This window comes from Pollicipes pollicipes, unplaced genomic scaffold, assembly GCF_011947565.3.
Source record: "Pollicipes pollicipes isolate AB1234 unplaced genomic scaffold, Ppol_2.1 Scaffold_3447;HRSCAF=4054_pilon_pilon_pilon, whole genome shotgun sequence".
Lineage (NCBI taxonomy): Eukaryota > Metazoa > Arthropoda > Thecostraca > Pollicipedomorpha > Pollicipedidae > Pollicipes > Pollicipes pollicipes.
In genome coordinates this window covers 33,063,974-33,075,998 of record NW_023596297.1, presented here as the reverse complement: position 1 = coordinate 33,075,998, position 12,025 = coordinate 33,063,974, and the positions used below count along the sequence as shown (strand labels likewise).

Here is a 12,025-nt window from a genome sequence, read left to right as displayed (position 1 = left end):
GGGATGAGAGTGGAAAGCACGAAAAGACTGTGTCGATATCAGCAACACCACATAAAACCAAAAATTCATCCAGGGGCGTGGTCAATTGTTTTGATCTTAGAGACGTCGCCGAGAGCGAGATAGTCGATGAGCTCTCGGAGATTGGTGTGACGAGCGCTCGCAGGATTCTTGTCAGACGGGGAGGAGAGCTCTTGCCCACCAACAACCTCATTTTGACGTTTAGTTCCACCGATTTGCAGGCTGAGATACTGTTGGATACGCCCGAGTGAAGGTTCGCCCGTATATGCCTAACCCCATCCGGTGCTACCAATGTCAGCGATGTGGTCATACCAAGCTCCACTGTCGAAACCGCCCAGCATGTGGCAAATGTGCGTCATTCGAGCACACGGGCGAAGTTTGCACCTATATTGAACCCCACTGCGTCAACTGCGACAAGGACCAACTCCCACACACGACGTACGACCGTACATGCCTGGCCTACGCGAAAGAAAAGGAAATTATATCGATAAAAACCTCTAAAAACGTCTCTTTTCGAGAAGCTCGTGAACTTTACGACAGCCATCCTAAAACGTCTTATGCGTCCGAAGTGAAAATTTTGTTGCCGCAAAGTAATGCCACTGAGAACATGACGGCAGTTCAGTTCGTGGGACTTTTGAGGTCGTTTGGCCTGTCGGTTGTTCCCTCGGTCCGAACGTCTGACTCCCAGCCGGTACTCCAAGCTCCCTCCCCGCCGATCGAGCAGTCGGTAGACGCCGCACCGCTGGCCTCCTCGGTGCGCGCCGGATCACCAGCGGGCGACGGTTTGACGACGGTTCGACGTGGTCGGAGTCCCCGCGCGCCGCCGGCCGTGCCTTCGTTTGCGACCCAATCGGTCCCTTTGCCACAGACACTTCTTGCCAGTGCCTGTGAGCGTGTGGCAGAGACGCTGGAGCGTCAGGAAGCTGACAGGCGCGCCCGCGAGTCCAGGCGAACGCGCTTGGCCGAACTGGAGCGCGCTAAGGCGACAAGCCGCCTGTCCGAGGCAGACAAAGAGCCCGTCCCGCGAAACAGCACTCCATCGCCACGGAAGCCGGTGGAGGCCCCCGCTGGTGCCTCGAACCCCGGCAGAGGCCCACCGATGGGCCCTCCACCGCCTCCACTCCGGGCTGGGTTTCGCTGGCGTAAAGCGTGCCCCAGCCGGCCCCCCTTCTCCATCTGACGGAGGTAGCCCAAGGATTCGTCCTAGGGTGGGGCACGGCTCCCTGGAGTTAAGCTGAAGCTCTCGGTCTGAAGCGTCTGGACATACAACTGGCGCAGCCGAGTTCCTTTAAGCCGGGACTTGTTTTAGCTCTTCACGTCTTACCGATTTTTTAATGCGCCCTTTTACAGGCGTTTTTACCTTGGAACTGTAGAGGAGCAAGGGCGACCGCCCTCGATCTCCAGGCTGTCGTCAGCAGGGTCTCTCCTGCAGCCGTGGTGCTGCAGGAGACCAAGCTAGCGTCTGAGTATTTCTGCTCTTTGAAAGGATATGCGATGTTTCGCAACGACGTGCTGACGGAGAGTATTGCTCACGGTGGTGTCCTCCTGGCAGTTCACCATAGCGTGCCAGCGAGGAGGCTAGGCTTGCGGTCCACACTTCAGGCCGTGGCCGTGCGGCTTTATTTCAACCATCGTCACATCACTGTTTGCTCATTTTACCTTCCACCAGGCATCGCTTTTCAGTTGGCGCACCTTAGGTTCTGCTGGCTGAACTGCCTCCACCACTTCTTCTTCTAGGCGATTTTAATGCGCATCACACTGCATGGGGGTGTGACGTCACCAATGCTCGTGGGAGGTTGTGTGAGAATTTTATCCACGGTGTTTCACTATGCATTTTAAACACAGGGACTCGTACGCATTTTACAATGCCGTCCGGTCAGACGTCAGCGCCAGACTTAAGCCTCTCCAGTCCCCAGCTCGTCCAACACCTCGAGTGGAGTGTCGAAGATGACCCCATGGGAAGTGACCACTTCCCAGTGTGGGTCCGGTTTAACAGAGGTGGAGCGTTGAGTGTTAGACCACAACGCCGGAATTTTAAGAAAGCGGACTGGTGCGAATTTGAGACTCGGCTCGACGAATCGCTTGTAAATGAGCCTGAGAGGGCGATACCCTCTATTGAGGATTTTACCCACATACTTTTAGAGTGTGCAAACAGTTGTATCCCACGCACGTCTGGCGCTCCCCGACGTACTCCTGTTTCGTGGTGGACGGAGGAGTGTCGGAGCGCCATCCGGGCGCGTAAACGTGCATTTCGGGCTTTTGACGCCAGGAGCAGTACAGAAAACCTCACAGCCTTCAAGAAGGCGGGAGCTTTTGCTCGGCGCACCGTAAGGGAAGCGAAGCGTGCTTCCTGGCATGCTTACGTGAGTACGCTGAACTGCTTCAAGCCAACATCGCAGGTTTGGTCTCGAATTAAGCGTATATCTGGGCAGTTTTCACCCATAGCTCTTCCGGTACTATGTGTGAATGGACAGGCCGTGACGCGCCCGTTGGAAGTTGCGAACGAGATTGCCCGGGCGCTGGCCCACCGCAGCGAAGGTTGCAACACTAACCCACAGTTTGTGCGGCACCGAACGCAATGCGAGCAATCAGCAGTGGATTTTTCAACGAGTGAGCTGCGCTCCTATAATGATCCATTCACCCTGGTCGAGTTGGAATGGGCGATTGCCAAGCTTCGCAGCGTGTCAGGAGGTCCGGATACTGTACACAACGATATGCTCAAGCATTTGCCGCCTTGCGAGATTTGCGCTCTTTTAGCGGCGTTTAATGCGCTTTGGGCCAGTGGGGACTTTCCAGCCTCGTGGCGGGAAGCTATAGTCGTTCCTATTTTGAAAACGGGTAAAAGCGGACTAGATCCTTTACACTATAGACCTATTTCTCTCACTTCATCGCCCTCTAAGTTGATGGAAAAGATGGTTAATGTCCGTTTAACTTGGTTTTTAGATCATCACGGCGTTTTTACAAACGCCCAGTGAGGTTTTATGTATATATATACACGCGACTGAATTTTTTTGCATTTACAAAGTCCACGTTGACATTAAAATGAGACGGTCGAGAACATGCGATGTTGTTTTGCGCCACGAAAGAACCGCGCCTATGGCACGCCAAACTGAGCTATTTGGTGAAAACGTTTGAGCTGTGCACCCCTCCCATGATCAAATCCTGCGCACACTCCTGCCTGGAGCCGGCACTGAACAGCTTCTGATCCGCTCCTTGCGACTGGGACACTGCGCCTACCTCGCACGTGTCCACCGGGTTAGCGCCTCTCCGCAGGCGGTTGGCCACCTCCTTGGGGATCATCTGGTACAGCAGCTCGTCCGTGCGGCGCATCTCCTCGTCCAGCTTACGCATGGACTCCTCCAGCTTCTTGGACTTGAGCTGCTCCTGGTCGAGTGCCAGCTTCAGCTCGATCGATTGCTGCGTACCTGCCAGCATGAGGTCCCTGCGGGCCGGCCGGCCGGCCGGCGCCCCCCGTCACGACACGGGACAGGGCCAGGGTTAGGGCCGGGTCACCACACTGGTGCCACGGCCAACAACTCCTACCGGCAACAGTGCTGTGGCATCAGTTGCGCGCGACATTACTTTGCCTGCCAAAGCGCATGATATAGGCTTTCGTTATACACAGCTTACTTCTACTGCAAAGACTTATACATGACATGAGTGATACACAACGACATGTACTTATGCAGTCTTTGCCCATCCGTGGCATTACTTCTACTGTAAAAACTTGGACACAATAAGAGCGCTACACGAAAGAAATTCCATCGCATATTATGCCCGTTATTGCCTATACAGTCTTTACTTGCGCGCGACATTACTTCGCCTGTCAAAGCGCATGATATAGGCTTTCCTTATGCACAGCTTACTTCTGCTGCAAAGACTTATACATGGCATGAGTGATACACAACGAAATGTACTTATGGAGTCTTTGCCCATCCGTGGCATTACTTCTACTGTTAAAAAAACTCGGACACAATAAGAACGCTACGCGAAAGAAATTCCATCGCATATTATGCCCGTGATTGCCTATGCAGTCTTTACTTGCGCGCGACATTACTTCTACTGCAAAAGCTCATGAAGGACGTGACTTTTACATGCCAAGCCTTATGCGGCAAAAACATAAACCGGTCATTAGTTCTACAATAAATACTCATACAGTCTTCATATATACGCGACATTTTTTCCACTAGAATGAGTTCCATGTGACATGACTGCTACACAGCAAAACTTGAAAAGTAATAAAAAATATATTTAGACAGGCTTATACCAGTTATTACGTTTGCGGTAAAAACTTATATCGCCTTTACGTATCAGTGATATTACTTTTTCGATCCGCAGTTATATGAGACATTACACTACAATAGATGCCACCTTACACAAATTCTAACCGTCAGTTTCCATAGCCTAAGCCTCACCAAAATCCTGGAGAGGAAACGAACATGGGAGCACTTGACTGGTTGAAATCAGACTGCACGTGCCCACTCCATGATGTCGGTACATTGTTAATGGTGTTAATATTGCGGTTGATAGACCCACGACAATAGTTCCACGCGCTATTTTTTTGTTGCCGAAAAAAAACATATGGTCCACTGTCGTATTGTGTCAAAAAAGTTTGGAGACTGAGCAGGGCAGTGCCACCAAACCGGCTAAAAAAAAAAAAATGATGAAACACGGTATTTACCACCGAGGTGATATAGCCTCCCACTACAGGTGAGTGATGGATGTGGTCTCCGACTAAAGACAAAACTACACCCCTGGCTTGGCGTTCACTGAAGCGCGGCGTTACATATGCAGCGATGACTTATATCAGGCCCTTGTGCTGCGCGACAGATCTGATGCGGCTCCGACCTTGATACTTTGCTACCCAAGTACAGCCTTATATCAGGCTCTAATGCTGCGCGACAGATCTAATGCCGACCCGACCTTGATACTTTGCTACCCAACTGCAGCCTTTGCCCATTCGCCAAGTACCACAAATTGATTTGCCCAGCTGGGGCTCCCTCCTACCTCTGAGGTGCTCCTTCACCTCTGCTAGCTGTCCACACGCATTTTGCACTCCATGGTAAGTTTTAGCAGTAGAAGTGATATTGCGTGTACTTAAAGGCGCCATAAGATTATGTAGTAAAAGTAATAACAGTTACACATTTTCGAATGCTACGTTGTCGTGAAGCACTAAATGTCACGGATAGGTTTTTGTAGTAGAGGCGACGTCGCGCATAGGCGAGAGCTGTATAGGTGTTTGCGGAAGAAGTCAAGACGGGCGTGACATTTGCAGTACAAGTTTTGTCGCACAGCACTAACGTCCGGTATAAGCATTGTCAGTGGAAGCATTGTTGCAGCACTCCTGTCGGTGGGCGTTTGGTAGAAGAATTGATGTCGCGGAACCGTAGTGACGCCCGCGGTCGATCCATCTTAAAAACCGTGCTGCTGACAGCGGCGTCTTTTGAGATCGGCGAACACGGGTCGAGGACGGATCGAACACATGCCAACGGATTCAATACATAACAATTGCGGATTGGGCTAGTGCGTGAGAGGGAGTGCTCCACATTTGAAGATATCGAAGACAAGATGAAATCAGCTGACTATTGGAATATTTCCAAAGTCCAAAGGGAGTATTCCACATTTGTAGGGGACTTCGAGCTGACAGCGGTCTGGAAGATCGTTAGCGCAGTTTACAGCCATGGCCTTCGTAAGACCTATACCTCTCTAGTTTTTTAACTAGTGAGCACGATTTCCGGACACAGCACGATCCTGGCGTTCGTGAGCACGATTTTCAGATACAGCGGCCGTCAATTGGCTCTCAATCAATGTTGTGCAAGGCACGATGTCACAATCAAACAATGACGTATTGAGGAGTACATTTATTGCATAGAGAACATGTGATGTCGACAGCAGTCTTTTCCACTTAAAAGCATGCCAATAGTTATCAGTGGGCTTATTTCATCATACCTGATGATTGCTTAATACATGCAAGTATGGGACATCCCCTTCAAGCCGTAACGGCATTGCTGCATAAGCGGGTGCCCATGAAATATATCAGTTACGGTATGCTACGCAAAACAGTAACACTGATATGACGCTATGCAAATAAATCCTCTCATTTTATTTCCATCACTTCAAATTTTGTTTCATTCCAGAATCAAAAATTGAATGATTAATATGCAGTGCATTGCAAACACTTCGTCCCTTACTCATGAGCAAACGTCAAACGTCACTGACGTGACCCCCCTTGCAGACATTTCCTGCTCTCTGCGCCTCTCGAGGCGCGCTTGTCGCTCGCGCCAGCTGTGCGCATCGCCACCTCACCTGCTGAAGTCGTGCATGGAGAGGTCGTTGATGAAGAGTCCCGTGTGGATCATGGCCTCCAGGTCGGGCATGACCGGCGTGCCGAGGAAAACGATCATCCGCCACTCGTCAAAGTACATCATCTGACCTGGATGGGCGCAGACGGAGGTCAGCGCCCGCGAGTCGCTCAAGGGTAAGCGAGCTGAGACATGAACGAGGCAGGGAAGGGGAACCCGCCTAAGGGTTTGTCTTAGCTGTGCAGCATGGGTTGGTAGGGGACGATGGCGGCGTGGTGAGTCATATGAAGCGCGTTGGCGGCAGAGGCCCCCACTTGAGTGGTACCATCTGTACGCCTCCCATTACACTTGAGTGGTACCATCTGTACGCCTCCCATTACCCTTGAGTGGTACCATCTGTACGCCTCCCATTACACTGTTTTGTTTAAAGCATTTCGCATACGGAACAAAATCGTCCTGTTGTAGACGAAGAATACCGCGTCTCCTGATTTGTGTGATATCTTTCTTTGGTCATCCTGCCGTGCTGCGGAACTGCAAAGTGCTGCAGTGCTGCAGAATTTTCCGAAGTTTTGATTTCATCGTTGAATTGTCCCTGGAGTGTCGCCACAAAAGGGGCACCGGCAGTGCGGCACATAATTACTGGTGCATCCTTATGGCGCAGTGAGTCTGCCGGTGGCGTCTAGATAACCTTATCCGGTCATGCATTATCAGAGCTCCATTATCATGATGTTCGTTTCAACCCCCACGTTTGGCCCAGACCACCCAAGAAGTTACCAAAAAGTGCTGATCTTGTATGCTCCCGCTTAACCCCCCGCCACTACGTGTGCTACTCCCCGTGTCGCCTCAGGGGTATTGTGCCCACCGCGATGGCCGTGACGCGGCACGCGAGCTCTACTACACATGCGAACAACAGCCCGCCGCCACACCAATTTCCGTCCAGCGGTCCGTAACGCCGCGGCGTCGTCACCGCTCTGCGTGCGTTTCCACGCGGCCAGACGACGCTCCGGCGCGGCCGACGCAGGGCAGCTGGATGGCGGCCATCTCGCTGCGCGCTAGCGACGAGTTCGGGCCGACAGGCGTCAAAATGTTTACACGACTGCACTCTTTCCGATCGTTTAGGTTTCGGATGCTGGCAGGTTGCGAATCAAAACCGCACTCAGAATGTGCCCGAAATAAACACATTTTTCTTGGGGCGAGACGTTCGCAGGTAGAAGCGAAGTTCAGTACAGAAAGATATGTGCTATTTTGACCCTAAATAGTGATATCAAGTTAAACTGAACGCTAGGGAGCCAGCATCTTTACGTCACATCTTTCTCGGTCGGCCATGAACATCACATTGCGTTATAGATTGTGTGCATTCCGCTTTGTGGACAGTCTATGGCCCTAAAATGAAATATATGTATATATATATATATATATGTATGTATACATATTTATATATATATATACATATATATATATATATATATATATATATATATGTGTGTGTATATATATTGAATTCTCCTGCGCTCATTGAAAGACTAGTTTTAGGATCCTTATGTCGAGGGTCTCGTCCAGCTTTGGCCGCAGTATCTTAAGCTTGAGTCTAAGCCCACCGAGCTCATCTTCTCCACATTAACTGGGCAAGAGTCCGAACTCGTTGCTTTTGCTGCACATGAGTCGGAATACGTATTTAAGTTCGATCGTTTTGATTCGGACGCCAAATTCATCTATTTCACACTTGTTTTTTATTTCTTTTATTATCTGTTTATCTTTATATGCATCATACCTTTTATCGTCTATTATATATTACTTGTATGCATTATTTTACACTATCTCTGCATATGAAACCGTGCCCACTCTTTTCACAACACATGACTGCTGTGCATCAACACAGTCAACGTCCCTCTATTCGTCTTCAGCATTCAGTGTCGAGCTCACAGAATTCCAGAGCTCCGTTTGCCGATGCAGCCGCAGTAGGCCCGCTGACACCTCACCCTTCAGTCGCAGGTTCTTCTCCTTGACGAACATCTCGTCGTCGCTGTCGACCATGTGATTGTTGTAGGTCTTGCTGTCCATGGAGCGGAGGCGGGAAGGCGCGTCGATAGAGATCAGCTCAAATATGTTGTTCGTCTTCTTCAGTATCTGCGGCGCCAATTCGTGATGCGGTCACATGGTATGGCGGCCACGGCGGAGCGCGCTCACATGCAGTCAGCAGTGCGGCCTGAGCCAGATCCGCCCTGTGACGCGTATGACGTGCGGTGATGGTGCGCCGAACAGTGCGTATTGTTCGCATCTGTGGTTGCGTGCATCCACGGTGTGGGCTATGTGGTGTGCAGACATTTATGTGAGGGATAGCTGTCTTCTCTCAGGTGATGGGTGCACTCCCCCCGCGGAATACAAAACAACTTGCGCGCGCCCGTAGCAGCGCTGAGAGTGCTCCGGAATGACGCTCATTTATCCCGGAGGGCGATAATACCCCGACGAGGTCAGTGGCTGTAGACGGAAGATGGGTATTAATCGATGCGGCATAGTGGGTGTCGCTGCGCAGACGCGGGGTGGAAAACAGAACTCACCCCAGAAAACCGGAACTCGACTAGCGGCCGAACCAAGTCGAACCACTCGTCAATCTTCTTTCCTATCAGCTCCGGAAGAATGGTCATCATAGACTGGCCCAGATTCTTTACCACCAGGTTTGACCTGTTGAGAAGGTGGCCCGGGGGCGCTGTTACTGCGCGCGCTGACAAGGATCGGGAGCGGTCGAGATAAGTACTACGCTAGCTTTTTTCCTGGTATGTCCTGAACGAAAAAAGCGGAAAGTGAAGTGTTTTCATTCTGTCCAGTAAGCACGAGGTGCGTCGTTTGAAAAGAACACATTCAACATAATTCTAAATATTCACAAGTCATTGGCCGATGAGGCGTTACGTAAGAGACGGGTTGAATTTCTTCACGTGAGAAAGGGGGAGTACGGGGCGAGCGAGCGCGACCTGGGGTCGAATCTTAGTGTTCCCCAACCTCCTTCGTTTTAAATTTTGTCTTGTTTCGTGGTAACGTATAAATGCTTGGCATGTCAGGCAACCTAAAATATTGACAAGAGCACATTAATGATGGCGAAACGCGTGTGCACAATTCAACCCACCTGCCATATTTTCGCACACTATATCTGTTTTGACCAACAAGAAATTAATTCAGTGCCCTAAAGTTTGGATGAAGATATATTGTGGCTGTCAAATGCGAGCTGTAATTTGTCGTCTTAGCTTGCATATTCCCTGACATTACGGGCGGACCTTGCTCCCACCCCCACCCTTTCACGGGAGGAGCTTTCAAAGCACCTCCAGCCTTCCAGGACACGCTTTCAGAGCACCTCCAGCCTTCCAGGGCACGCGCCGAATGGCAAGCTCAGCGTAGCGCGTTTCGTCACGCAGGGCCCAACGGTCGATAAAGTGCGTTTTGGCGGTCGGCCCTGACGTACTCGGAGCGCTGCAGTTACGTCAGCTTAAACGTTTAACCCCAAAAGAGGAGCGGGAAACCGCTTTGTTCTTAAAAACCTGCAAGGTTGCTGGAGAGAGATCTGCCAGTGGCGGACTGAGCCAGAGCGCTGCAGTTACGTCAGCTTAAACTTGTAACCCCAAAAGACGAGTGGGAAACCGCTATTGTTCTTAAAAAACCTGCAAGGTTGCTGGAGAGAGATCTGCCAGTGACCAGATCTCTCTCTCTCTCTCTCTCTCCTCTCTTCTCTCTCTCTCTCTCTCTCTCTCTCTCTCTCTCTCTCTCTCTCTCTCTCTCTCTCTCTCTCTCTCTCTCTCTCTCTCTCTCTCTCTCTCTCTCTCTCTCTCTCTCTCTCTCTCTCTCTCTCTCTCTCTCTCTCTCTTCTCTCTCTCTCTCTCTCTCTCTCTCTCTCTCTCTCTCTCTCTCTCTCTCTCTCTCTCTCTCTCTCTCTCTCTCTCTCTCTCTCTCTCTCTCTCTCTCTCTCCCCGCGTATCCTGTCCGGCTCTCTCCCGGCGCCTGCCGTGCTCGGCTGGGCTGTGTCCGACAGTGACGCACGAGCCAACCGTGCCGCGCCCAGCCCAGTGCGCCGACGACGCAGGCTCCCTCCCCTGTTGATCCAGCTGGCCACCGGATGGCCACCGCGACGCTGACGGGAAAAACACCACGCGCCAGGCCAGACAGCAGTGGGATGACTAGATCGTGCTGACCCTATTTACAGTGTATTTTTTTTTTCAGGATTGCGGGCAGTTTGTTGAGCCGATGTAGGTGCCTTTTATCCTTCGAAATTCGCGCTCCCCTGGAAAAATAACGTTGAGTCGCGTCCGCAAAACCACAAAGGTATATGGAATGCCATAATCAAGCCAGCATCGCTTTTAGGTTGCCATTGCCGCAATGCTGGCTACTGTTTGCCAGAGGCGGCGGCGCCCATTAAGTCAACGACGTATTCGCGTCAGAATTCAGTGACGAGTTCTGATTTCTCTAAAAATGTTTTCGTAAGCCAAACCACACCAGCTGGTTACGAAAATGTGGCCCGCCTGCTCTATCGTAAGCACTTTTACGTGCAGGGGGTCAGGAAACAAAGTCAGCCAGTGGTAATATCAGATGAAAGCCATCTGCAAAAAAGGGCACTAAATAAAAGCCAGACAAACATTACAGCCTACGACGACAAAAGACTTTTCAATGGCAAGTTTCAAAGTCACGTCAAGGTCAGAGGACAGGTTAGCGCCACATTCCCGCCGTCTCGAACTGGTTGTGTATAAATGGACCGTCATTTATACACTATCCGAGAGTCTGATATCCTTTTCGTAATCAGTCTGAATTTCATAACATGAAGGCTCTCAAAATGGACCAATCAAGAAGAGCTTGCAAGGTCTTATTCAAGGCCAAAAGGGGAGGGGGGAGCGCTGCTCTGTTCCTGTTTGGGACCAATCTTGGCAAATGATGTGCCATTGGAAAGCCCAGTGGACGTTCCAGCCTGGGTTATAAAACACCATCATTCGGGATGATTGCTCCTGCTAACAAACTCAAAACACATGATTTCAAGTTAAAAATGACGGGAAAGCGATGCGCTGTGGGTTTAAAGGACCTATCTACACAAATCAGGTGTCATTAGAAGGCCTAGAGTCTATATCAGCCGGGGCAACAATCTACTGGTACGCACCCTGGGCTGCTGCGCCTCACCAAATTCGCTGGCTTGTCGCAGGGCGAATGCAACGGGACGACGTTCTACACGCACGATGATTACAGACAAGGATTGATCGTTCGCACCCCACTCACGTGAAGGCAATGGAGAAGGGAAACAATTCGAAGACGATGCTGGCCCTGATGGGCAGGCTCTGCTCGTCCCGCACCAGCTGGAACGAGTGCGCTTCGCGGTAAGCTTGGTTGTCGAATGTCAGCTGGAACGTCACGTGGAACGAGTCCATGAAGGAGTCCTCGCGCACCAGCTCGATCTTCATATCTGTGTCGTAAAAGTGCCGCGCCACCTAGAGCAAGAGGCAGCCTGTGAGGTCGCGTGGGATGAGTCCATGAGCAGTCCTCGCGCACCAGCTCGATCTTTATATCTGCGTCGTAGATGCCGCCCCACCTAGAGCAGGAGGCAGCCTGCGATGCCACTTGCTCCGGACAGCAGAAATAACCAACGGGACTCCGTAAATTGCCAATGGCTCGCAGCAATGAATTGTGGTCGAGGACAGGCACTTGGCGGCCTTCCGGATACAAATAGATCTATGTAA

General features: G+C 51.0%; 1 protein-coding gene across 1 annotated transcript in view; it reads right to left on the bottom strand.

The window, feature by feature from the left end:
• LOC119092467 (soluble guanylate cyclase 88E) overlaps window positions 1–12,025 on the bottom strand; it is a 61,090-nt gene that overhangs the window by 29,532 nt on the left and 19,533 nt on the right. Inside the window, exons 4-8 of the mRNA XM_037215430.1 lie at window positions 11,568–11,776; window positions 8,879–9,002; window positions 8,300–8,447; window positions 6,325–6,451; window positions 3,256–3,460 (exon numbers count right to left, since the gene is read on the bottom strand). Coding sequence (XP_037071325.1) covers window positions 3,256–3,460; window positions 6,325–6,451; window positions 8,300–8,447; window positions 8,879–9,002; window positions 11,568–11,776 — 813 coding nt within the window. The remainder of the gene's footprint in view (window positions 1–3,255; window positions 3,461–6,324; window positions 6,452–8,299; window positions 8,448–8,878; window positions 9,003–11,567; window positions 11,777–12,025) is intronic.